Source organism: Esox lucius, chromosome 8 (assembly GCF_011004845.1).
Source record: "Esox lucius isolate fEsoLuc1 chromosome 8, fEsoLuc1.pri, whole genome shotgun sequence".
In the NCBI taxonomy this organism is placed as follows: Eukaryota; Metazoa; Chordata; class Actinopteri; order Esociformes; family Esocidae; genus Esox; species Esox lucius.
In genome coordinates, this window is record NC_047576.1 from 3,280,986 (window position 1) to 3,307,826 (window position 26,841).

Genomic DNA, 26,841 nt, shown 5'->3' on the forward strand with positions numbered 1-26,841 from the left:
TGAAAACTTGTCATGTATATAAATGTATAGCATTTTAAGTCTGTTGCTTTGCACTAGTTGTTAATGTGTTGTACTGAGTCCCGGTCTAACCCTGGGACATCTGATTCTGAGCTGGGAGTGTATTCTTCATTCTGCCAAACAAAACATTTAGTTGCAAACAGAACATAACCAGATGAGACCTACCAGTACTGAAATTTCCAATAGAAAATCTAGTTGACGAAACCCATACCGTTTGGTTTAATGGTACTGCTAGTGGTAGATGAGCAAGTATACAGAAAATAAGAAATTCCCCACCTGGGGTTGGTGTCAAACAAGGGTTTGGTTTGCCTAGTTACACTCTAGGAACACCTAGTTAATTGTGGTTGTTGGTTGGTGAATCCATTTCTCTCAAAGTTGGTTGGTGCTGGCGAGTGCAACATAGTTAAGAATGATAGGTGCTAGCCGATTGGTACATTTCGTATAGCTAAATTGTTTTCGAGTTCTTAGAATGCTTTACCACATCATGTTTGCGGACACTGCCACACGAGGGCGATGTGGGCCAAGTTGGTGAAAAAACTGGGATTCATTTTTGAGTACCAAAAAAGCCTGGATTTACATGCAATTTGGGAGGGCGAGGCATATTACTGTGGGATTATAACTGGATCTGTTTTTGGCACAAATTATATCCTAACAATTTTAATTAAACCTACCTATTTTTTTACTCACTTTACCAGGCCTTTTGGATAGCTTTTGCTACAGACTGTCTGAATGACTATTAGCATTCTAACTAACATCCCTGCATCCTTTAAAAGGTATTCTGCAAAGATGATACCCAAATATTGTCTATAACAAACTGTATTATATCAGTAGTGAATATACCATGAGTTTAATTTAAGATATGTCCTTATAGGGGCCCTGCAAATCACATGGCAGGACAGCAAAGCAGCTTTTCTTCATATTTTGATATTTCTGACTAACTGATAAAAGGGAATCATTTATGACATAAACATTACATTGGAGATTAGCCATTGCAACTGACCGCTGTCTGAACACATTTGATTTGCTGAGTATTAATGCCAGCAAGGTGAACAAAATTAGTCTATATCAATTTTAAATGATGTCCATGTAAGGCTTTAAAGAGTTATCACTATCAGCACATAAATCACACTACAACAGTCAACAGAACATATTTCAAGAGTAAATAAATAAGCAATGGGTGCTTTTTGAAAGACCATACAAATCCATTATAGACCATGAGTACATCTGGTTCTGCAAGAACAATTAGAAAATTAATGTTAGTTCCAGCAAAAACTCCTGTCCACTTTCTTCTGTGTTCCAGTGCAGACAGATGGCTTGCCTCCCTGGGGAAAAATATGAATGGTCACATAATTTGAGTTCAGCCCATGACCATGTGAACCATTTTGATCTGAGTATTCAAAATGGAAAACCCAGAATTACATCTAAATGAACATCTGACAAAGACCAGTCACCCTATACAACTCACTTTGTACATTTTGCAGACCAAGTTGAAAAGTGATGACATCGCTTTGTTCTGAATGTCATCAGTGTGTTCCTGCCAAGACACAATACATTTAAATGGCATGACTCTGTTTTGGGGTAAAATGATGAGTCAAAGGTCAGATGAGTCAAAGGTCATCTTACCCCGTTAACAGTTAGCCAGGGCACGTATGTTTTTGCCGGTCTGAGAGCGCTGGTCTTCAGGGCATTCTCGTGCATCAGTTGGAAGCCGAGTTCTCCATCCACACAGGACATGACACTGTCCCACATCACAGTGGGTGCGTACAGCTGTAGGCACTAACAAACACGCAGCGTGTTAGGCCTGGGGCCTCTATGCCCTGAACCCTTGACATAGTCACAGCGAAGTTGCACATACGCATTTTAAATGAAGGCAACACCTGAAAAACTGTTCCATACTCACAGGTTGAGCAGCGCTAAGGACATTGACTGCAGATTCCATACAGTTAATGACATGAAAAGCCCCACTAAACAGGCCCACAGAATGTAGAATACATGCCTGTAGAGAAGGTAGAAATCATTCACTTTTTCATATCAGGGACAGATTCAAATGCATTGTGGTTGAAGTAAGATCGAAGCGGTTCAGATTTTATTAGCAGGCACACCTCAATCATGTTGCCATGACACTCTAGTTGTCCATGTTGACAGGTGAAGGGGCAGTTCCCAAAAGGAAGCTCCTGTGAAAAATGACAAGGGAAAAAGCTGCAGAATTAACATTAATTTCCCTATATATATATATATATATATATACACACACAAAGCTTTTTTTTTGCCATCAAAATGGGGACATCAAAGTTGATTGCCCATAAAATCAACCTAAAACAAAATGGACTTTCTGAATGATGAGGATAGCGTTTTCTGATTTAACCACAGTTTGAGCAATTTTTGTCCCCATTATATAGTAAAGTCAGAAATATGCACACAAACCCATAACTCGATTTGGCTCCAATATGCCCTAGAAAACATGACCCGGCGCTCTCCACCTTGACAATTGACCTACCTGCGAATTGCCATAGGGGACCAGATTGACATCCATGATATCGTGGAGCACAGCCCAGGTGGGGAAGAGCTGCTGGGTGAGGAAGACCCGGCTGCCTGGACACAGGCTTCCATAGTACAGGGTCACCTCCACTCGGGGTACTGCAGAGTTGGACCGGGTGGCGTTGAGCTCTAGACACTGCTTCCGAACCTAGCCATGGTGACAATATGCGACATGTTCAGTCACTCATTGGAGCAGGCTTTTGATTATAAGTAGAAATATCTAGAAATCTCTAGTAGGAATCACTAGTGAAATGAATTGTGTGGTAACCGTGTGGCACTAGCTATCCCCAGTGACAGTTTGAAACTTTCGAAATATTGTTTTAATGGAGTGTTTTCTTTTTGATCGAATAACACCAAATTGTAGATCGAAACTTGAACCTGAACAGCCTGTTGGCCGCGGTCACATGCTCCAAGGAAATGTATGACTTCTGGAGCTCCATTTTAGAAGCATGACTCTCATTCAACCACGGACAAGGGGCTCTTTGATAGAAAAACACTGGTTAGTGAGTATTCCTGACTTAACATATGATCCTTGTCATAAAACATGGGCGTAGAGCTGGAACACCTTCAGGCTTTCTGAGTTGATGCGAAGTTTTAATTTGGATATTTTTTTTTCATTTAATCATTCAACAGAATAACATGTAATAGCCTGCATGATAAACTTATATATTAATACAACTTAAGGCAGACCCCCCCCCCAAAGATAAAAACATACAAACATTCAAATAGATAAGGAAAAGCAGAGCCTAAACATGCCACGACATTCAGCATTATAATAATGACCCCCCACATTAGACGCAAACTACTATGTGTAGTTGGTGTTTACACTTACCCCACATTCTATCGCAATTTCCAGACTTCTACACCACTGTGAGGGGGGGTATTCACAGCCCGGTTTAGGCCTAGACTTCCCTTGGGATTTCATGGAAGTAGAGCAGATGAAAATAACAAATATAGACGCAAACTTCATGTCGCCTGCAGGTATTCAAAACAGACCCGTCCTTGATACCACAGAAAACACTGTGACCAATGTGAAAGGCTAGCGGGTTGGAGCACCTCCCATCAATGATTAAAATCACGCTCAGCTTATATTATATGGGTTCATGTGACCACTCTGGAAAGCCAAAATATTACATAGGACATCCCACAATTGCAAGAACCACACATTTACTGCTCTTCACATGGAGACCAAGTTGGTCGGAAAAACAGGCTCAAGTATAATATTACATTCAGAAGATTTTATCCAAAGGAACTTTAGTCTTGCATTCATTGTACGGGTGGCTGGTTGGGAATCAAACCCATGACCTGTGGCAGTGCAAACCCCATGCTCTACAGACTGAATTAGACAGGACCACAGAGACCAAATGTAAAAGGCCTGAGAAGAATCTTTCTTGATCAACTGACTGACTGAAGGAGAAACTAATAATGTGCAGTTACATCAAAGCAATAGCAATACATGAATCCAGTTAATTAAGTTTCCTGGTAGACCGCAGTAAGGAACATCATCGACCGTAAGACAATGTTATGGAAGTACGTCACAATTCTTTACACTCAGTTGTCTCCTAAGCATGGGATTTAATTTTTTCAGCAAACGTTTCGAAAAAATTACAATAAGCTGGTATTACAATTTTAATATTTTTTATTTAACTTTAGTACCACAGAAAACTATCAGTCTGTGACAAATACAACATATGGAAGTATAATATTGTTTGTCAAGTAATAACCATTTTACAGACCAACGTTGTTTTACTGTCAATTTAAAAGTGCATCTTGCTTTTTATTAGTAATGTAAATTTTTATTTTCCTAATGTTTAGCTATCTCCAACCTATGTCAACAATGTTGGATAGATTGTTACACACAGAATCTTTAAAACGGCAGCAGATACCACACGTACATTATTTCATGGGAGCACAGTTTCCCAAATACAAAATCTAAAAACCAAGTGGTCTTAAAACTTGAAAAATTGTAATACAAACAGAAGGGTAGTTTTGTTCTAGATAACCCCTTTGAAGAGACTGATCTAATTGGTTATTTAGAGACTGTAAACACATGAAAAACACATTGAACAAAAAAATTCAGCAAAACATGCAACAACTTAGAAGATTTTAGTGTTGCAGTTCATAAACAGATATCAGGAAATCAAAACAGTCGTTTTAGGAAAAATGTGAATCGAAGGTAACAAATTGTCAGGCATATGGAAAATGTCTGGGATCTTTTTTTTCAGCTTATGAAACATAATACCAACATTAATGTTGCATTTAAATTGGTCTACAGTGTAAATGTGAAGGTACATCACAAAACATTCACACCAGCTTATTTCATTAGATCTACCTAGGTTATCAACACATAAGAACACACTGAAAAACAGACAGGCCTAACAGCCTTTCATGAAGCCCATTTTAAATTGAGCACTGAAACAGGCCTGAAGAGATATCTGTCCATTAGGAGTAGTGTTTCTGACCTCTGTAAACAAGCCTGTTCAAGTAAAATCTCAACACAACCCCTGAAAAATTAGCTACAGTGCATTTACAGTGGCGGGTTTAAACATTGGCATACTACTACTCAACCCTGTCATTTTGACCCTCTCGGAAGCCATTAACCCACGAGAAGAGGTTGTCATTTTATCTTGTGCACGCTGACAAAACGGTTTGAGAGACCAGAATCCAGCATAGCCTTGTCATAATCTCCAATATAGACCCAAGCTCACTGAAGGGAGGGCAGGGGAAATACTGCATGTAACAATTCCTCGGAGCCGGGCTGAATGTGAAAAGACTGTCTACACCTGGCTTTGGTCATTTTGGGGCAGTCTTACACTGCATGCAGAACCACCAAGTGCAATTTGAAAACAAACACCGATCAACATACGTTTGCTCTCTTTGTCTCTATCATAAGCCAAGAAACCCCACTGTCACAGTTTTCATAGATCCTTTGACTTGAAGGTCAACCGATCTGAGCAGGGCTGTTCAGTTAACAGTCCACTGGCAATGACACTCTCATCTGAAGGGACACTTTACTCCTAACAACCAGATAAACATAGGAAACAAAAGTACCATATGAACAAAAACAAAATGAACATTGCTGACAGCTATGAAATGGATTTTCACCAATTCTGACAAACTTGGCAACCTAACCACTTAGATTGCCAGCTGTGGGCTGAATCTGATGATGTATGACTGCTGGTGTCCCTTACGTTGGATGAAATCCACCATTACGTTTGGGGGAAACCTAACACTCCTAGATACTACAATTACTATAAAATGCCTGGTTCAAACATTTTAAAATGGCTCACTGACTGATTCATTGTGAGCCTAAATTGAGGTTGACTAAGAGGCAACAAGCTGTAGATCTACTAAATTGCTGCATACCACTAATCAAAGTTTGTTTCAGGTTTAACAAGAATATACAGTCATGTGACAAAGCAAGGACAACTCCTGAAGCGCTGGCTTTTTTCTATACATATTTTGACACATGGATATTTGATCTAAATCTAACCATATTCATTGAAAAAAGGCAACCCAATTTTAGAAATCAAACAGAACAACTTTGAAACCATTTACTCAAAATTTAAATGAACTGAAATGCAATTTCCCTACATGGAAAACGTTAGTACACCTTTACCATAAAATAAAAGGACTAAAATTTGAATCATGTGCAAATGACCTGAAAATGATTAGAGTAACTTGGGAGGGTCCAGTCTTCCATAAGATTAAACACCTGATCTGGTTTGGCCTTAACCACATGGGAATATGATAACACATCATGCCAAGATCAAAAGACCAGCGGACCACAGAAAATAAATACTGATGCTGATGCGTCTGAGAGGGTTTACACCGCCATTTCCAAGAAATCCAAAGTACATCATTCCAATGTTGGATCGTGTACAAATAAAGAAAATTCCAGACCACCAGCAATCTAAATTCAGCCCAAGAGCCGACAGAAAGATGCTTGTAGAAATCCCCCAAAACTCAGTGATGAGGTCAAGGGATCCTCAGACCTGTCCTGCCACAACCAATGTCGAAGAGCACGAGCCAATTCTCAGAACGACACTTCACAAACCTGGAGGTCAGGAAGGAAGAACATTCTGCTCTCAAAAAAGTAATATCAAGACATGACTGATATTGGGTGAAGCACTGGAACAATGTGCTCTGGACAGACGAGTCAATTGGTGGAGATGTTTGGCCGCAACGCCAGAAACCACGTTTGGCAAAAACAAGACTGCCTTGCCACCTCAAGGACCACCTCAGAAGAATGTCATTCCAACAGTAATGCATGGAGATGTTGTCATTAAGGTTTGGGGCTGCAGCCTCCGGGCCTGGTCAACTTGCAATCAATGAGTCAAGAATGAATTCCATATTGTACCAGAGGATTCTTGAGGAGAATGTGAGGCCATCTGTCAGAAAGCTGAAGGTGAACAGAACAGGGATCTTCCAACAGGACGACCGAAAACACATGCAACAGAATGGCTCAAACAGAAGAAAATGAAAATGTATGGAATGACCGAGTTAGTATATAATCTTTCACTGACAATTGTCAATAGCGATTACATATCCAAATGTGCAAATATGTACATAAAAAAATAATAATAATCCTGGGGTTGTACTTTTTCACATGACTGCATTGTGTATTACAGTACAAGTTGTGAAGCTTGTGTCCTGGAAAAGAAGTGCATTCATGAAGTGAGTCATGTAGGATCCACTTAAATCTTGAAATAAGGCTAAGTACACCTTGATGATTTGGAAAAATAACTCGGTCACACACCAATGTCACAATGTAGTGGAGTGCGTTGTGTGGAGAGAAAGGCAACAATAATTAGGTTTCTGAACTGTAAGCATCAAAAGAGCTATTCACTTTACATGTAAGGAATGGGAAAGCTACAACATACTCACCACACACCGACTAATGCAGGGACATGCTTAGAGAGTCTACTGCCATTCACAACCTTTCCTTTAATTCAGCCACCAAATTACTCCTGGGAAATCAGATGTGCCCACTGAGCAGTCAGTAGCATTGGCGCAAGGTAAAACTCTGAGGGAGCTGCCCACCCTTGCTCTTTAAGGCAATCCAAGGTCCATTTCAGACTTCCAGTTCTACGCTGTGCGTGATACAAAAAATTTGCGGCAAGGCCTTCATGTAGTCTCTGATCTACAGAGACAGCAGGGAAGACAGAGGATTAAAACAGAAGGCACGTTCACCACTAAGTTCTCCACAATGAAGGACCGCAGAACCAGCTCACATGGCATAACACTGTCTCTCACAGTGAGCTTGGTCCTCAAGCTAGAACAGTGGCCATCCAAGGCTCCAAAGTAATCAACCTCCAACTTTTGTAAAAAGAAAAACAAAAATGCTTTAAGTTAAACACTGGTAAAATGTTCTACAGCCAAGAACGCTTTCCAGATCTCTCCAGTCGCCCAGCCGTGGACAATATGAGCTAAGCTGAGATAACAGAAAAAGGATGCTCAGTCTTAATGTTTTCTGTGCCTCGCATGTTAAATCCTTTAACCAAGCCCTTCCATGCGTAAAGACAACATTTAAAAGTTAATATACTGTTTACACAAATACTAAGTGTTAACTTCACAAAAAGATTCATTAAACCCACCTCAAACTTTAACCTCAAAGAGACCATTTAACAAAATACTTGGTATTTCTTTAGATTTTTTTTCTTCATCATGATATGATGTCATCCTCCTGGGAAAGATGAGCTAACCTATCAGCGGCTCACCGAATCAGGTTCTGTTACCGCTAACCCTAACCATTCTGTAGTTGGCAGTACGCCCACATCATTCTGTAGTTGGCAGTACGCCCACATCATTCTGTAGTTGGCAGTACGCCATCATCACTACAACTCCGCTTTTTAACAAACTTAATAAAGAACATTTGGAGAGAAAACTACTTCACTCACATTGTAATGAATCGTAAGTCATATTTCCAAGAACATCTGGTCACACTGGACAGTTTCTCTAACTGTACACTCAATGTTGTGGTCTACATGGTTGTCTGCATTTCCTTTTGACCCGGTCAGGTGACGCGGCTGCTCATCTGGTCTGCTGCTGGGTCAGGACAGGAAACGCTAGGGTAACGTTCAGTGAGTCGTTGTGCTGGACCAGGGAGGTGTGTCTGTAATGGAGCACCAGCTCCCTGAGGGAGGCGTACAGGTTGTAAGGCTCTGCAAACCCGTAGCCCGTGGAGGTCTTGAAGATCACACAGTGCTTTATGTCCCTGTCCACACTGCAATGAAGCACAGAAGAACACAAGGTTGGACACTATTCTGATCCAAATGTTTCTCAGATGTTTTCAGACCTAGAAAATATTTTCTGATGAGGCTGCTATATGCCTCTGTCCTAAATGTTCATCAGTCCAATAGGTTTGGATGAAGAGAATCAGACATGTTCCAGTTGGCTTGGGTTTATGTCCCGGAATTTTCCCTGCTAGCCAGAGGATCATAACAGTCAACCATTCTTTGCTAGCTACTTGGCTGTCCTCCATATTTCCTCAAAACATATCAGAGGAGTTATGGTGGAATCTTTGGTGAACTCTGAAGTAACTGGTTAAAACAAACACACGAGTGGCTCACCGTAAAGCCAGATTCATTTGTATATTAATATTAATCTTTTAGAACAGCGTCTCTTAAACCTCTCCTCAGGCCTTCGCAGACGTTTAACTGTAGGTTTAGTTTTAACAATAAACTGGCACACCTGATAAGATTAACGAAAGACTGATGTTTACTGTAGTTGACCAGCTGAGCCAGTGAAGAGTCTAATCAAAACAGTGGGGAAAGATGCTTGTGATTGATATTAAGCAAACCAAAGCACTTCATAGGCCGCAATAACAATAGGTATTAACGGAAAGCCACATCTACTGCTGTGGTACTACGTATTAAGCCTGAGCTGGAATGTAAGGATAACTGAAGCCGGCCCGCTTTGTAAAAGCATGAATAGACCTATCTACTTCTGAAGTACACCCCTCAAGTGAGACCGTGTGTGTGTTGTAACACATCAGGCCGTAAAGCAACCCAAACAACAGATCCCAGGTCAGGCTGACGGAACTCACACCACAGAGCAAGCGTAGGAGCCCTTCTGGGATTGGCTGTCTCGGATCAGGAAGGTGCCATCGTCCTTGCCCCTCAACAGCTCCTCGGCTTGTCCACGTTTAATGTTGCCCACGTACCAAGTACGCTCGTCGTGGTGCGGCAGATCTTCCTCCTCGTCCACCAGAGAATAGACGCTGGGAGGACGAACAGGAGAAGAGTGGCGTGCATGGTTATGAAACCGGAGAATTTCACTTTCAAACAGAAAACCTCTGTCACTTCCATGGAAAAATAGCCTATTCTCCAATTCTTTGGTGGCTGATTTCAACCATCCAAAAATTAATACATATACATATATACATATATATATACACATATACATATACACACATATATATATATACATATACATATACACACATATATATATATATATATATATATATATATATATATATATATATATATATATATATATATATATATATATATATATATATATATATATATATATATATATATATATATATATACATACACATATATATATATATTTACTGGCAAATGGCCACATTGGGTGGACTCACTCTTCAATGTCGTTCTTGATCCCCAGCCACTCGTTAATCTTTCTTTGTCGGGTTCCCTTCTGATTGAGCCACCTGGGACGTGGACACAAGACACTTGTAACAAAAGCAGTTCTGCATTGTGTGTGTGAGAGCGAATGAGAGTGGGCTAAAACTTACACCAGGTACTGGTCCCGGGTCTTCCTCAGCTGCATGAGGTCCGGCTTCAGGCTGTTCATCTTCTTGTCGATCTCTCGGTTGTCCGCCGCCTCCTCCTTCAGGTCCTGCTCCAGCCTCCTCTTGCTGTCATGGATCTCAGTCACCCGAGACTTCAGCTTATTTGAATTACTTTGGATTCTGGACAGTACAGCAAAAGGCCGAGAGGTCAACCCACTTCATAATCACCAGGGCCAACTGCTTCCAGCCGGTGTCAGAACGAGGGGAGATCCCAGAGCAGACAACGTACCTCTCCATCTCTTTGCTGTTGCCCTCCCGCTGGAACTTCTCCATGTACTCCTTGCTGTAGCGCTCCTGGGTTTGGCACTGCTCCTCGAAAATCTTGATTGTCTCGTTGAAGGCCTCGATGGCCGTGCGTTTCATCTGTAGCTCCTGGTGTGTGGGGAGGACAGGTGAGGTGGTGGTGACTCCAGGGTCTGTGCTGCCTGGAGCCCAAACGTGTTTGATGTGTACCTGGGAGGTGCGAGTGTACTCCTCATGTTTGATGTGTACCTGGGAGGTGCGAATGTACTCCTGATGTTTGATGTGTACCTGGGAGGTGCGAGTGTACTCCTCATGTTTGATGTGTACCTGGGAGGTGCGAGTGTACTCCTCATGTTTGATGTGTACCTGGGAGGTGCGAGTGTACTCCTCATGTTTGATGTGTACCTGGGAGGTGCGAGTGTACTCCTCATGTTTGATGTGTACCTGGGAGGGTGCGAGTGTACTCCTCATGTTTGATGTGTACCTGGGAGGTGCGAGTGTACTCCTCATGTTTGATGTGTACCTGGGAGGTGCGAGTGTACTCCTCATGTTTGATGTGTACCTGGGAGGTGCGAGTGTACTCCTCATGTTTGATGTGTACCTGGGAGGTGCGAGTGTACTCCTCATGTTTGATGTGTACCTGGGAGGTGCGAGTGTACTCCTCATGTTTGATGTGTACCTGGGAGGTGCGAGTGTACTCCTCATGTTTGATGTGTACCTGGGAGGTGCGAGTGTACTCCTCATGTTTGATGTGTACCTGGGAGGTGCGAGTGTACTCCTCATGTTTGATGTGTACCTGGGAGGTGCGAGTGTACTCCTGATGTTTGATGTGTACCTGGGAGGTGCGAGTGTACTCCTCATGTTTGATGTGTACCTGGGAGGTGCGAGTGTACTCCTCATGTTTGATGTGTACCTGGGAGGTGCGAGTGTACTCCTCATGTTTGATGTGTACCTGGGAGGTGCGAGTGTACTCCTCATGTTTGATGTGTACCTGGGAGGTGCGAGTGTACTCCTCATGTTTGATGTGTACCTGGGAGGTGCGAGTGTACTCCTCATGTTTGATGTGTACCTGGGAGGTGCGAGTGTACTCCTCATGTTTGATGTGTACCTGGGAGGTGCGAGTGTACTCCTCATGTTTGATGTGTACCTGGGAGGTGCGAGTGTACTCCTCATGTTTGATGTGTACCTGGGAGGTGCGAGTGTACTCCTCATGTTTGATGTGTACCTGGGAGGTGCGAGTGTACTCCTCATGTTTGATGTGTACCTGGGAGGTGCGAGTGTACTCCTCATGTTTGATGTGTACCTGGGAGGTGCGAGTGTACTCCTCATGTTTGATGTGTACCTGGGAGGTGCGAGTGTACTCCTCATGTTTGATGTGTACCTGGGAGGTGCGAGTGTACTCCTCATGTTTGATGTGTACCTGGGAGGTGCGAGTGTACTCCTCATGTTTGATGTGTACCTGGGAGGTGCGAGTGTACTCCTCATGTTTGATGTGTACCTGGGAGGTGCGAGTGTACTCCTCATGTTTGATGTGTACCTGGGAGGTGCGAGTGTACTCCTCATGTTTGATGTGTACCTGGGAGGTGCGAGTGTACTCCTCATGTTTGATGTGTACCTGGGAGGTGCGAGTGTACTCCTCATGTTTGATGTGTACCTGGGAGGTGCGAGTGTACTCCTCATGTTTGATGTGTACCTGGGAGGTGCGAGTGTACTCCTCATGTTTGATGTGTACCTGGGAGGTGCGAGTGTACTCCTCATGTTTGATGTGTACCTGGGAGGTGCGAGTGTACTCCTCATGTTTGATGTGTACCTGGGAGGTGCGAGTGTACTCCTCATGTTTGATGTGTACCTGGGAGGTGCGAGTGTACTCCTCATACAGGATGTCGTATGCCTGGCTCTTTTCCTGGTACTGCTCGTGATACACCTTCAGCTGCTCCCCCACTGCTTCCACGTTGTCCTCTTTCACCATCTGATCCTGGAAACAAAAAAGACCACGAGTCCTTAACTACCACGAGTCCTTAACTACCACGAGTCCTTAACTACCACGAGTCCTTAACTACCACGAGTCCTTAACTACCACGAGTCCTTGAGTACCAAGGCGCTTGAGGCGTTACACAGCACATTCAACGAGCGCTCAATTTATTTCAAACAGACAGGGGATGAAGGCAAACAGTCGTCCCATAAACAGAACTGTTTGCATTTCAGACTAGACATTTTAGTGCTCTTTGGGATTCAATTAGTCATTTTACTCAACACACATGCCATAAGAACTGTGTTTTCCTAAGCCTGAGTCTAGTATAAAATCTCTCCTTAACAGCAAAACAGCCCCATTGTTATAAAGCCCAGACCTGGTCCAGAAGCCAAATAAATCTTCAGCCCCTTAAGAACAGGACCCATGACACAGATAACCAAAATCGGCGCACCTGCTGAAATTTGGACACAGGATACAGTAGCCGTGAGTCCAGCTTGGGGTTGTATTGGGCCAGCGACTCGTGGTGATAATGCAGGATGAGCTCCACCACAGAAGAAAAGGTCAACGGCTCAGAGAACCCATACTTGCCGCCTCGGTGGAAGATCTTGATCAGCTTGTTGTTTCCCCCTTTCCTAGAACAAAGTTAGTAGTCGAAACATTCTGCGACCGACTCAAGAGGAATTGTTGAAATGGCCACGGCAGTTAAAACGTGGCTACAGCTCCTCCCATCGAATGCTCCTACCTGAGAGTTAATGTGTATTCGCCTTGAACCTTGCTTGAGGCGTCTCTGACCAAGAATGTGCCATCCGGAGTGTCCCTCATCTTCTCATTCACCTCCTCTCTGGAAACAAAATATATTACGACTACATAATTAAAAGCTGAGATGAGTGACAAGTGACTAACTTTTCTTCCTGAAGCTGAACTTTAAATGACAAAGTGACAGATATTCACCATCACTGGATTCACTAATTAGTCAGAGTGGTTTTACCTGGAAATGTCTCCCCAGTACCACTCTGCATCAGCCATCTTGCCACCATCTCCACTGATGACAGACGATGCCACGGCTTTGGTTTTGGAAGGCTTAGGAGGTAGGGCTGTCAAGACAACCAACACGTGATGTCACAATATACTGGGATGTTCAGAGTAGACCCAAGAGAACCAATGCGATGTCACAATATACTGGAACATTCAGTGTAGACCCAGAAGAACCAAAAGGTGATGTCATAATATAGAGGGACACTCAGTGTAAACCCAGGAGAACCAAAAGGTGATGTCGTAATACACAGACATACTCAGAATAAACCCAGAAGAACCAAAAGGTGATGTCACAATATACAGGGACACTCAGAGTTGATCCAGGAAGTGAACTTGTGAGGTTGTTAGCGTGCAAGATTACCTGGTGGCATTTGTTCCAGCTCCCAGGCCCTGGCCACCAGCAGTCTCTCCAGCACCTGCACAGAAAACAGATGATCTTCTTCTGACCTAGACACAAATCAACACACATAAATCACAGATTACAGACACTCAGTTGGAATTCAACTTTACTGAACAATTTAGTAACATTAGTCGGGAATCAAATACATATATTGACCATTAATTTGCCCAAGTTTGTAAAAAGAAATCTCATGAAAAAAAGATTGCAACAGAGGTTTGAATGAGCCAATAGGAATGCTCCTGTCTGCGAGTGGCTGGCCAATGGGCGTCTACTACTTTGCGCTAATGAAAACAATCTCTTGTAAATAATAGTTTCCCAAACTAAACATTAAAAAAATATATGTATGGGGGAAAAATAAGTTTTCCCATTGATTAACCACCTGCACTAACCTGATAAATTGGTACATGGATTATTCTCATCAATCCAGTATTTTTTCTGCAAACAGTCCCATGGGCTCAAGAAGAACACCGCTAAAAACGTCATCTTCTGGCTAAGGGGCACTTGAATCAAAGGGTAATTAAACTCCACCAAAATAAAACCATTCTCAGATCTCAAGAGAAATCCGTTACATTTGACACTTACAGTTAAAAATAGTCCCCTGGTTCGTTTGTTTTGTTTTGAAGCATCGTTGTGGATTTAGAACATCCCATTGTGCGTTTTCTATTAAAAAGATTGGAATAAGACACCTGAAATCACTAGGGGGAAAAAACTAAATATGAATGATATAAAAAATTAAATAATTTGGAGAAAGATAAAATATTTCTTTAGGACCCTATTTATAGCCCGCTGATTTCAAAGACTAGAATAGCGTCCTTCCGGGAAAGCAGATTGGTAAAGGCCGTAATGTCAGTGTGCGATCCCTTCCCAGCGCCAGACACCTCGAGCAGACAGCAGCATGCACTCATGAGGACGCTTCCCAGCACCACCACACACACAGTTCAACACGTGTTGCAATATTACACGCAAGGGTCCAGAACAAGTATCAAGTCCAAGTCTCATTGCAACTCCAGCGATTCCCTCACGGCACCCACAGGATAACCCTCCCCCTCCCAGCCAGCCCCCCAGGCTGTGAGACTGACCCAGCGCTGAACAGCAGAGGGGTGAAAAGGAGTGAAAGGGAGGCCGGGTCCAGGCCATTGCACTCGGCTCTCTGGGCGACCCGGTCCAGGTGTCGGAGCAGGTACTGCAGGGTAAGCAGGCTCGCTGCAGGTACGGCTGGGGGCACCAGCTCCTTCAGCAGACGCCTGCCCGAGTCCTCGACAGACAGCTCTGGGAAACAAGGAGCAGTGACAACCTTACTGCCTTGGATGCGAGACAAACAAGTAAGCAACGCCAAATACACATATTTCACTTTGCATTTCTTGGGTTAAAAAAAACCACTCACAATTCCTTCAACGCCCGCTGACAGCGCGCTTCAACCCCCCCCCCAACCCCCAACCCCCAGGTCATTATTACAGCGTTTGACTCAGTTCTTATGGAGATATGTGGAGAAGCATTTATGGGCCAAGTCGTGGTTACCTGCTCCCTCGTTTAGGGCGCTCCTCAGGCTGGGATAGACGGACTCTGGGATGACAGGAGAGGGAAGGTCCCGCAGGAATCCCAGCAGGGCCTCAGTGAGACCCCGGACATCGTGCTGGCCCATCTCAGACTCAGGAAGATCTGAAAACCCCCACATGAACGCCTCAGTCAGGCAGCCATTTCTTCTGTCCTACGGCGAGGCCTCCCCACAGTGTTGTGTCACCAGCGTTTCTGGTGCGAGCTAAATGCTCCGTCCGGGAGACAGTGTCCAGACTAGTCCTACAACAGGTGACGGTGTCTGAGAGCCTAAAATAACGACCTCCTGCTCTTCCAGCGCAGCGACAGGCAGGCAGGTCAGACTGGCTGGGTGCTGCTTACTGCTCTGTCATGCCTCAGCTAGCAAACGACAGCTGTCTGAAAAGACCTGCCCGGCCCGGCCCTAGGAAAACAGACAGGCAGCAGGGAGTGTCTGGCATGAGGCAGTCTGTGTATGAGCCGGGGAAGGAGAGAATATTGGTTGGTCTGTCCCCGTGTGGCATGTAGAATGTGTGTTTGAGAGGGAGCAACAGAGTGTGTGTGTGGTGGTGTGGTGGTGTTGGGGGTGGTGGTGGGGCTGTGGGGTCGGCAATGGCACTTGATCTAGCCTCCACCTTCCTGTCTGCACATGCAGATGTCCCGTCAGCTCAAATCTTCGGGAGGCCGTACGCAACATCGCTGTGGCATGGACGTCGCCAGACAAGCCCCAGCACACATGAACCCTAGGAGGACCGGGGTGAATCATCGGACAGTGTTCACACTCTCCATACAAACACCCACGCAGACGGATAAAAGACACGCACATTAAACCAGAGGAACACGAGCTCCTCCAGCCAATTCTAGAGCGTTTAATGCAATCGGTCACAGAGGGGGGAATCCTTGCTCTACCAAGTCCCCAGCACAGCAGGGCCCACAGAGTTGAAGTGCACTCAAAGGCATACAGCTACATATCCTGGGATAACACAGCAGAGCCATGTCTTTTTGATCCGTCTGAACAGGCTGTCCCATCTCTCCACACAGACAAAGGCCATTTCATAAGCCCACCATTGAAGCCAGTAGCAAAGACAAGACAAGACGGAGCAAAGCAATAGAGCGCGCAGAGGATCCTCCAGGAGAGAGAATCACAAGGGCAGCATGGTGGTGTCCCCCCCCGGTTCACATGGGACTGCCCCGTAGCGAACTCCAAGGCAGGGACATATCGTTGAAGTCACACGGTTCTCACTGGAATTGACTGCGGCAGCAAACGATACCAACACGCATAGGTGGGCAAAGGGCTGCGTTCAGGAATGACGCATGCATAACTAGTGCTAGAGAGGAAGAGGGTATTACCAAGATTCAGGCTTGGTCTCTGACCGCCAGCAGCCGAGGAGCCAGATGTCCTATACAGCGTCTCACCCTCCAGACCTGCAAGAGTTTCACACACACTTAAGAACAGCCTCTTCTGTCCTGGCGTGTCTGAATTGTTGGGGGCGTTCCAGCGTAGAGTGCGGAAACATCCAAACACAGCACATATAGCTACAAATATGTGGCTGCTAACCTGGCCTTCCACATGCTAGCCAGAGGCCTGGGAGCCCCTTATAAGAGTGCTTAGTCTCAGACCAGACAGCATGAGGTTGACAGACTGCATAATCTTGTGTAGGTAATTGCAATTGAGAGCAATTTTAGAATGTGTTCAAATCTGACAATCTGTTTAGAAAGTATGTGTTCTTGACCAAGACTATCTATGCTTTTTAAGGCATTGTCCTTTAATTGACCTGATGTTTAGGCTACAATGTAGAGGGATCTCGGGTGGGGCCAGTACACTGCAACTCTCCTGGCAGAAGGTTGGACATAGCAGGATTCACAGATAAGTAACGGTCCAATAATGCAGGATCACCTACTCTCCATTGGTATTTATATATAGTACCCTTGTGCTTTGGATAGTCAAGTGCCAAAAAGTTACCGGTACGCTTTGGCAAAAATCAGTGTACATTAGTGCCAGTAGCGCAATCTTGAAACCTACCGCACAAGTGTTGCCACAACTACGGATGGGTCTGAAGTTATGTTAACAACAATGAAAACAGCAATGGTGACAAGCATTTTAAATTAATCATACATGTTAACTTTGACAGCCCTAATACTTATATAAACATAAAAAATGACTTAATACCTGATAAATGTTTCACACAGCCATTTTACCTTTTCTCTCAATAGCCTCTACCAACTTCACCAAAGTGGGGGGAATGTTTTCTAGGGAAGAAAACGGCAGGAAAAAGTCCCTCAAAGTGGATGTCCCTGGAAGACAAATAGGATGGATTCAAAGATGACAACATAGATTTCCTGTTATAATCAACAACTAAACAAACCTCTACTAAAAGAGCCTATCTATTCAAAACTACAACAACAAGAAACTCTCTTTCAGGCATTGCCTAGATGCCTCCCAATATCAGCACATTTCCCCTCTTCATTACACGTTAAACATGCAAACTTGGTTAACCCCTCGCATACCATCAGTCCCATTCATCCATTCTGTGCTGCCTTTACCCTAGAAGATGGGACATCTCAAATGCCCTGAAGACTAGGATGGTTTGGTGAGAAATTATACAAAAACGGCTTCTCTAACAGAAATCCCAGATCACACCTGTAGGTAGAGGCCTGGCCAGCTTAGCTAGCTGGTGCTCAGGCACAAAAATTTAATCAGGTCTAATAGACAAGTCACAGGCTGTTAATATGCACTCTGCAGGCTGTATCTGCAGGCTGTTAAACTGCACTCCACCAGATGCAATGCTTTCGGAAGGTATTCAGGCCCCTTCAATTTATCCACATTTTGTTGTGTTACAGAGCAAATGTACAATTGATTCAATATATTTTTGCAATTAATCTATACATAATACTCAATAATGAGGAAGCAATGGAGGGTAATCGATTACATTTCAGTAGCATATCTGTCAGACATTTGGAATTTACGTATTGACTGGCGGGAACATACATTATATTTTTGTCAACTTTTTATGGGCTATTCGATGAGTCCCACTTTGGGCTTGGCGTATCCAAATCTTGGATACAGCGCAATATATAATGAAAAACGGAAGGACTGTAATCGTGAACTATAGATCTTTACTCAGGAATTTAAGAGTTCCTGTGCAGTCTCACTGACTAAACACAGATTATGGCGTTCCTGTTTTAATACATATACGATTATTAGGGACACGCCTTGTTTTCGACAACAGCACTGCGTCAACGAAATACATATTGCTCCTCGTAGTGGAAAAGGACGACAAAGTCGTAACTCCATGCAGAACTTGTATATTGGGTCACGAATGGGCTGGGCCTTAAATTCTGATATTGCAGTTGAGCTTTGCTTGCCACGGTTTTTTTTTAAATAAATGCAACAATAAATAATAACAGAAACTAGCGCTCTTCCCATTAGCTGCAAAGAGGGAATGCGGTTTGCAAAGGATTGTGTATATTGGCGTAAGTGTATTAGGTAGTGCCGTAGTTGTTACAATATAAATGTGGTTATAGACGTTTGGAAAACTAAAAACAACCCTATCCCTGGGGCTCGAATTTTCAGGCACAGCTAAATCTTTAAAGTAGAATAAGTTCGGCATTTTTAAACATACAGCTAATCTAGGCTATATGCCATACTTTTAATATTCCCACTTCTATTGGGTCAGTTGTTTGTAGGCTACTATTGTGTGCATATCTCTGAGCAGATTGTCTTTGAGAGAAAATGCGCTAGATCTACGTTTTATCTGCATTTTAAATGGAGAGGGTTATGTCTTCTTCCCTGAAGGCACGGGGAGGGTTATGTGAAAATATATTTAGCTTGGGGGAGGGTCAACCATTTTCATATTTTCGGGGGGCTTCATCTTCTGGATACCCCATAAAAAAAGATCAGTCCCTAAGGTTGAGTACTTTCTAGAATGAACTTATGGTCGTTGTGATAATGAAAGATGAATAGTCACCCCCAGTCTGTGGTCCAGTGCGCTCTGGATCAGGTTTCTCTCCAAGAACCTTTTGGTATTTTGCACCTACTAATCTCACCGGACCAGACAATCTTTTCCCCCATGCTATCAGAGTCCTTTAAGTGCGGTTTGGCAAACTCCAGGCATCATGTCAAAAAGACCAAGCTTTTAATCTTTGAAGGTAAGACAAGTTACTCTTTAATGATTTTAAAATCATGTTACAAGGGTTTTGGTGAATAGGATTTTAATTTTAGCCATTTTATATGATTAAGGTAGGGAAGCACTAACTTTTTCCACATCAGAAAATTACATTCCTGTTTATTTGTCCTTTGTTTATTGCATACATGTTATTTCAACTGAAAATGATTTTGTGTTACTGGAAATAGACAGTGTAGGGCTGAAGTCTTACCTTGCTGCGATGGCGGAGGCTGTGGCCTGGGTACTGCAGGGAGGGGTCTCTGCTGCCTGGGCTGGTTGGGCATCACAAACATCTTCACAGTTCCCACATACTGAACATAAGTCCCAGGAAAGTCTCCCCTCTGCTTGGTGCGCTCGTTAATACCCACAATCCATCCCATGCGTGCCGGGTGCTCCTCGTCCCCATCCTTAAGCCCAAGGGACGCCAGTGACGCCTTGCTGACGGTCAGTATGTCCCCAGGCTGGAGGTCAAGGTCCTCCTCCAAATCTCTGTTGTAGACATACAGCGCTCGAAATTGGAAACCTTCTACAGCCATGTGCAAAGACGTCCAAGTACCACACACACGCTGACCGGAGACGGGCTGAACGTGGTGACAGTGTTTATTGTAATGGCAACCCTACGAAGTTACTTTCACCTTCAACTAAGAAGCATGGCTGAACTCTTGATTGTTGGAAGTCAGAGCTGGCCTGTGTTTGTGAAAAAAAGTACTTTCCTCAGCTTGATCCCACGGTTTAACCAGACAATGTAACAGAGAGACTGATTCGGCAACATGCTCTTTAGAAACACCAAAGACTTGCAGGTCAATTGCTTAACAAGATTTGCGCTCTGATGTGCACTGCTCAATTTTAAAACAAGTGGCTCAAGGTTGTCTCTTCTGACATCTTCATATTTAATACTCCAAGTTTTCTTGGGGAAAAAACTAAATCTACAGAAGACAAAAAAAAATACAGATTTAGAAGAAAATAACGATGCATAACGTTAAGCAAAATCAATATTTTCCAGCCAAGGTAATAAACATCTTTTGCAATAATTAGATGATATTAAAAACCTGTCACAACAAGTAACTGAAATGTTGATAATAAAAATAATGTTTTGCATAATGATACCAACCAGACATTAACTGTTAACATGCATTTAGCTAGCTTAAACAACACAATGTATTCAAACCCTTCACCTCCTAATTTTCTTGTGATAGACCTAATTCACAAGTGATCTAAAGAAATTTGGGCATCAGACTACAAACAATATCATGTAATGACGAGGCGAAAACACTAGAAATGTGCGCCAATATATTTGTAAACAAAAAAAAATATTCACACAAGTATTCAGACCCTTTTTAGCTGCTTTATTCAATTGATAGGACATCATTTAGAAAGGCACACACTGGTCTATAAACAGATTCTACATTTGCATGACACTGAACATTAACTTTTGTTGCTTGCTTTTCTGGGTTTCAGGCTGGGCATCTGTAAAAGCACTTAGTGACAACCAGTGATGTAAAAAGAGCTTCATAAATAAATAGGATTGATTGAAATTTGAGAGCAGAAATCAAGCCATGAAGTTCAAGCAACTCTCCACAAACCTCCATCCATTGAACCTAATTAACCAGGCAAGAAGGGCCTCTGTCAGGGAAGTGACTCAATGGCCACTCTCACAGAGCTTCAGAGTTTCTCTACAGAGATGGGAGAACCTCCCAGGAAGGCCACAATCACTGCAGCATTCCATCAATGGGCCTTCATGGTAGAATGGCTGCTCGGAAGCCACTCACGTAAAAGAAATGTGGCATCCCACCTGGAGTTTGGGAAACGTCAATTAAATGATTCAAATGGCATGAAGGAAAAGATTTGCTGGACTGATGAGACCAATATCAAACTATGAGGCATAAATATCAAGTGCTACATCTTGTAAAAACAAGGTGCCACTCATCGACAGGCTAATTCCGTCCCTACGGTGAAGTATGCCAGTGGGAGCAACATGCTATGGGGATGCTTCTCAGTTGCAGGGACTGGGAGATTGGTCAGGCCTTAGGGAAGGATGGAGCAAAACACATAAGTCCTGTGGCAAAGATTCATTACAACAACCTGGAGCACACAGTCAGAAAAACACAGGAGCGGCTTTGAGACAAGTGTGTACATTTTCTTAATCCAAAGATCAGATTTGGAACCTTTTGAACATCTGTGGGGAGACCTGAAGATCACAGTTCATTCAGGCTGCAGATAGATGCAAATAGATAGGATCTGCAAGGAAGAATGGGAGAAACTTCCCAAATCCAGGTATGCTAAGTCAGTAGAGGCATACCAAAGAAGACTCAAAGCTGTGGCCGCTGCCAAGGTGCTTTTACAAAGCATTCAATAAAGGGTCTGAGTACACGAGATATAATTTTTTCCCCCCCCCAATAAATTGGCACAGATTTCTAAAAAGTCTATTACACTCTATAACACAACATGTGGAGAAAGGGAAGGGGTCTGAATACTTTCCAAAGCCACCCACACACAGATCCTTCACCCCCCTCTAAACATTGCTAATGGGAAAAAACCCAAGGGAAACACTGACAGTCCAAATAAAACCTTGATGGAACTACCGTTTCAAGATGACGAAATATAAGGTGCTATATGGATGTTAAATATAAGGTGCATTAAATGATAGCATTTTTGATATTCTGAATGCAATTTCCTTCCCACTTCTTAAAGTCTGAAAGGATAACTGCTCTCATTAAAAAAAAAAAATAATAATAATAATAATGGTCTTGCTGACATTGACCTACACAAACAAATGGAAAAAAGGCATCAGGCACAACGAGTAGGAATTTGGCTTTTTTAAAATGCAAAATAAACACTTCTGTTAGAGTGGCAGGAAAACAATGAGAGTATTCATTTAATATTGTTGCAACAGTAAGCAGGTTACGGCACCAGGCAGCGTCCGAAGCTCGGCCTCTGTAACACTTGTATGACATAGAATGATGGTAACAACCTTTGTTAAAGAGCGTTATTGTTACTGCTAGAATGTTACATTCAAAGTAAAGGTGGAATGTTTTTCTGCAAATAAACAGTGTGATTAAATGAAATGTAAAAATGTATTTGCCTTAGTTTAATCTTTACGAACCATCTTGGGATTGTTTGTTATAACCTAAACATTTAGACAGTTCATAAGTCATGGAAGATTTATTAAGAATGACAGGAATCCCAGAAACGTGCGTAGACGTGGTGCTATTAAACCTGGATTTAACCTGCGTTTGGAAGGAACATAACCCACATAGCCTACTAAGTCAGTCAATAAATGTATCTCACAGTATTTCTTACTACTCCTCACACTAAAATGTGCACCACTGATCATGCACACCAAATACTTAATATAATGGCACTAATTGTGTAAGTGTGATTAGACCAGAAATGCTTATGCAACGGTCTTCATCGGTCAAGGGGTGAATAGAAAATGTTTGACTCGGCGCGCGCGCACACACACGCACACACACGCACACACACAGCATGTTAACCGCTTACTATGGGATTTTGTGGTGCAAATAATGTACCAAGACATTTGTTTAGTTGAATGAGCTAGAAAAATGATTTCACATGTTTGCTGACATCACAGCATCAATCTGCACCTTCGTCTTCCATGAGGACACAGACACAGGTATTTTATGTTGCCATTATGTTACACATTACATATTCCTAGTGGGGCTCATTGAAACAGGACCTCTGCCCCTTTTCACCAAAACTTGGTGAGTATTTTCTTCGGCCCTGTTGATTATCTGAGAACGCTGTGGCCCAAAATGAGCCACAAAACACAAAGACAAGCACACAGTCCTAAAATGTAATGCAATACTACAGCTAATAAAGAAAAAACTGGTACGTTGAAAAATAAATAACGTCAGAGATCAACACAACATCAAAAGACAACACTCACCCACCTTTAGGCAGAGAGAGAACTGGCTGGGCACAACGGACTTGCAATTTGACAACCTCCAAGTGCAGCCGAAAGGTGCCAGGGTGGACACGTGGCACCAAGATACCCAACCACAAGCCCCAGTCCTCACGCCATCCCTAACTCCGCCCCCTTTCCCGCCTTATCCCCCTTCAAATAAATGGTGTCCTTTTGGTTGTCCTGTGGTGAAATATGCAATTCTGACAATACCACTTCCACAATGTGATCCAACTCCCTCACTCAAGGAGTTGAATGGACATAAATTCTCTTTTTCATAACATGTTAAAAGTCAAATATTTAGATTGTTCCAGCATAACACACTGAATAAAAACATTATATATATAATAAATATTTTGCTGTAAAAGGACGATTTTCATGTCATTACACTTATATTCATAGTTTGAGCACCTCGTGTGGAAGGGCAGGACACAAAAATGGAAAAAACACTCATTCTGAAATAAATAAAAGAAGTCACTGTTGCTACAGAGAAAGAAAGCGGTTTCCTGGATTCCTATTGGGCAGTAGTCAGTCATGTGGCCAGGAATCACCAGAGACACTAACAAATCAAGGAAATGTTCTAATATTAGAAAATACATATTTTTTAAATCTCTAGGCAGTGTGAGCTTTTGACCCTTGAACTCAACCAATTTACATTTCACTTTGCTAATTGTAATGGGTGAAGGATAAGAAATTGATGCCAATTAATTTGTAAAACAGATACAGACAAAATACTTTTACAACATAGTGTGTTGTAAACCTCCATTTATAGGGCCTCTCCCGAGTTGCATCCCAGAAATAAACATCACAAACATGATAAGAAATATGTCAGGGTACATTTTAAAGCAGTATTTATTAATTCACTAGGTGGCTAGTTTATTGGGTACAATGAAAATTGATCATTCCTACAGACCATGTCACGCCTGTGTTGCAGAACAGTTTTTTCTGACGCTTGTTTTTCTATATGACAAATAGTACAAATAGAATGGACTAAATCCTATTTACCTGTGCTAACACATTCTTGGGAATTATGACTTTTTTCAACACTGGATTGAAACCCATTACGTTTTGGTTAATGGCCAAACTCTGATCATTAGGCAAGAGTTGTTCAGCTGAAAACACAGGAGATAACCATCCAGGTTGATCAATTATTGGCTGTTTAATAAAATCACAACACTAATTAAAATATACGCTAAAATCAGCTTTCTGATTAAAGCAAGTCATATTTTGATTCAAACTACTGGAAAATGTACCATTCGATGGAGCTGTAATGTTTGAGCATGTAAACAAATACTTGTCAATTATCAGTCCAGCGATTTGTGCTTGGTTGCGCAAGACAAGAGGGGGAAGAGATGGTTGGTCGGTAGACTAAGCCGATTAAGCACCCTATCACATCGGGAATTTCCACGACTTTCTTATTGGCTAATAAAGGCCAAGTTTGATGGACTGTTCCACCAGACCTACTGCGAATTTAGGGTGGAAGTGTTTGGACACGACATTACAAGAAAGCTAAAGCCACATATCAAAAGAAATTGCTTCTTGAATTTGTAACCGAGGTATATTCATTTTCTGAGTGACATTTTCAATCAATTGAGCAAGCACAGAGGACGAATAAAACAGTTCATTCACGTGATCGAAAAACTACTTAAAATGAATGGGTTATTCTCAATGCTTTGAGCAAAGGCCAAAATGCTAAATTTGCTTACACTGCACGACAGCGATTCAGTTATACCTGTGTTGTGTGTTTTAGACTGAAATGTACTTTTAAAACAAGATTTGTTAAGTCTTATCATATGCGTTGTTCAGTTTGATAGACAGACGTTTTCATAAAAAAGGTTATGTTGTGAAACAAGTATTTTGAAATAGTGCACATTCCCCTGTGCAACGAATTTTTTGTAGATTGATAATCTTAAGACGAAACTGCTGCAAAACAAACATTGGCCTGATTTTCAAGAAATATGAACTACGGTAAATAGTAACATTTTTGAAACAAACATAGGAAACATTTGTTATAAGGCATGCAATTTGACAATCGTAACTAAAGTTTCAAGCATGATGACAGTAATCAACCAAATTTGCAGCCGCACTGATAACCACTGTAACTTACGTTACTAGCTAACAAAACTATATTAAGGACTCGGAAAAAACTACTGCAAGCATAGTTGACTAGTAAGTAACAGTGTTTATTTCGTTTGCTAATAACTACATTATGTGCATGCATGTTAGGAGGCGTTATAGCTGAAGTTATAGGTTAAGAACAGACAAACTTCAACCAACGGCTAGACAATAATTGCGAATATTACGGAGGCTGCTAGCCTGTACGCCAGTTTTGCACTGTAGTTGTGGCTGGACTCATATCCACCATTTTTCTGTTTCGGGGAAAACGTTATAACATAAAAAGTAGCTACTCACCGCGAAATGTCACTATTTACATTGACTCAACTTCTAATTTTGTCCACATTAAAGCACTTTTTTTCTGTTTCTTCAGCAATCACAACCAGAAGTTTACAGAGCCATGCTCCGATAGAAGATGCACGGATTTACTAGCGAAACTTGTGTTGCGTCCTGCTTAACGTGCACCAGTCATACGGAAATAAACGAACGAAGCCGGAATTCCACGAAGTGTTTGTATGTGCAGTACAGTACAGAGTGAAATCGTCGATTTATCCATCTCTTCCATACGGGATTTCAGATCCACTCAAAATAGTGTTTAATTTAGGCTTAACCCACCTCGGCGATTTGACACTTGAGTACAAACAAGGCAATGTTTGTCAAAATATTTGCATCAGTTAAATCTACACATTTTTGTCATAATACAGGTGAAGGTATTGATCAAATTAAACTTGTGTGAAATCGTGTAAGCCTACACAAAACATCTTATTTGAAGTGGATCCCCTGTGTAAAAAGTGCATGTTGAAATTACACAACCTCCTTTTCAGGTTTGGAGATTGTATTGACCACTGTCTCTGCTGGATATATGACAGATGGCCAACCAAAGGGAAATAGCGCTTAACATAACCAGGACAAAACATTTGAAACAATCTAAAAATAAATATTCATCATTCAATATAAGTTCCATATGCAAACAATTTATTAGAAAACAATTTGGAAACAGCCAGTAAAGACAAAATAGATTTCGTGTCACATTTGTACCATGAAAGGCCCACCCCCATCACTCAAGCAGAAGCA

The 26,841-nt window shown here is 42.4% G+C and overlaps 2 protein-coding genes across 3 annotated transcripts; both read right to left on the reverse strand.

Annotated features, from left to right (window-relative positions):
• Nucleotides 1-46: 46 nt before the first annotated feature.
• LOC105026199 (gamma-interferon-inducible lysosomal thiol reductase) lies at nt 47-3,609 on the reverse strand. The gene is made up of 7 exons (XM_010897500.3): nt 3,389-3,609; nt 2,516-2,704; nt 2,121-2,192; nt 1,919-2,014; nt 1,642-1,794; nt 1,484-1,552; nt 47-1,340 (listed from the first exon to the last, which is right to left on the reverse strand). The coding sequence occupies exons 1-7, from the start codon at nt 3,524-3,526 to the stop codon at nt 1,275-1,277; spliced, it is 783 nt and encodes a 260-aa protein (XP_010895802.1). The 5' UTR covers nt 3,527-3,609; the 3' UTR covers nt 47-1,274.
• Nucleotides 3,610-4,186: 577 nt separating this feature from the next.
• On the reverse strand, nt 4,187-26,249 carry LOC105026229 (phosphatidylinositol 3-kinase regulatory subunit gamma). 2 transcript variants are annotated; one of them, XM_034293894.1, is made up of 16 exons: nt 26,065-26,249; nt 19,942-20,656; nt 17,764-17,859; nt 16,915-16,989; nt 15,550-15,690; nt 15,111-15,300; nt 13,993-14,078; nt 13,585-13,690; nt 13,339-13,437; nt 13,048-13,228; nt 11,109-12,599; nt 10,611-10,753; nt 10,325-10,501; nt 10,169-10,240; nt 9,605-9,778; nt 4,187-8,782 (listed from the first exon to the last, which is right to left on the reverse strand). In XM_034293894.1, exons 2-16 carry the CDS (start codon nt 20,264-20,266, stop codon nt 8,590-8,592), a joined length of 3,549 nt encoding a protein of 1,182 aa, XP_034149785.1. In that variant the 5' UTR covers nt 20,267-20,656; nt 26,065-26,249; the 3' UTR covers nt 4,187-8,589. The 2 variants fall into 2 exon arrangements, with proteins under 2 accessions (XP_034149785.1, XP_028977574.2); XM_029121741.2 differs by having other exon boundaries at nt 12,474-12,599; nt 26,065-26,248.
• Nucleotides 26,250-26,841: the final 592 nt, after the last annotated feature.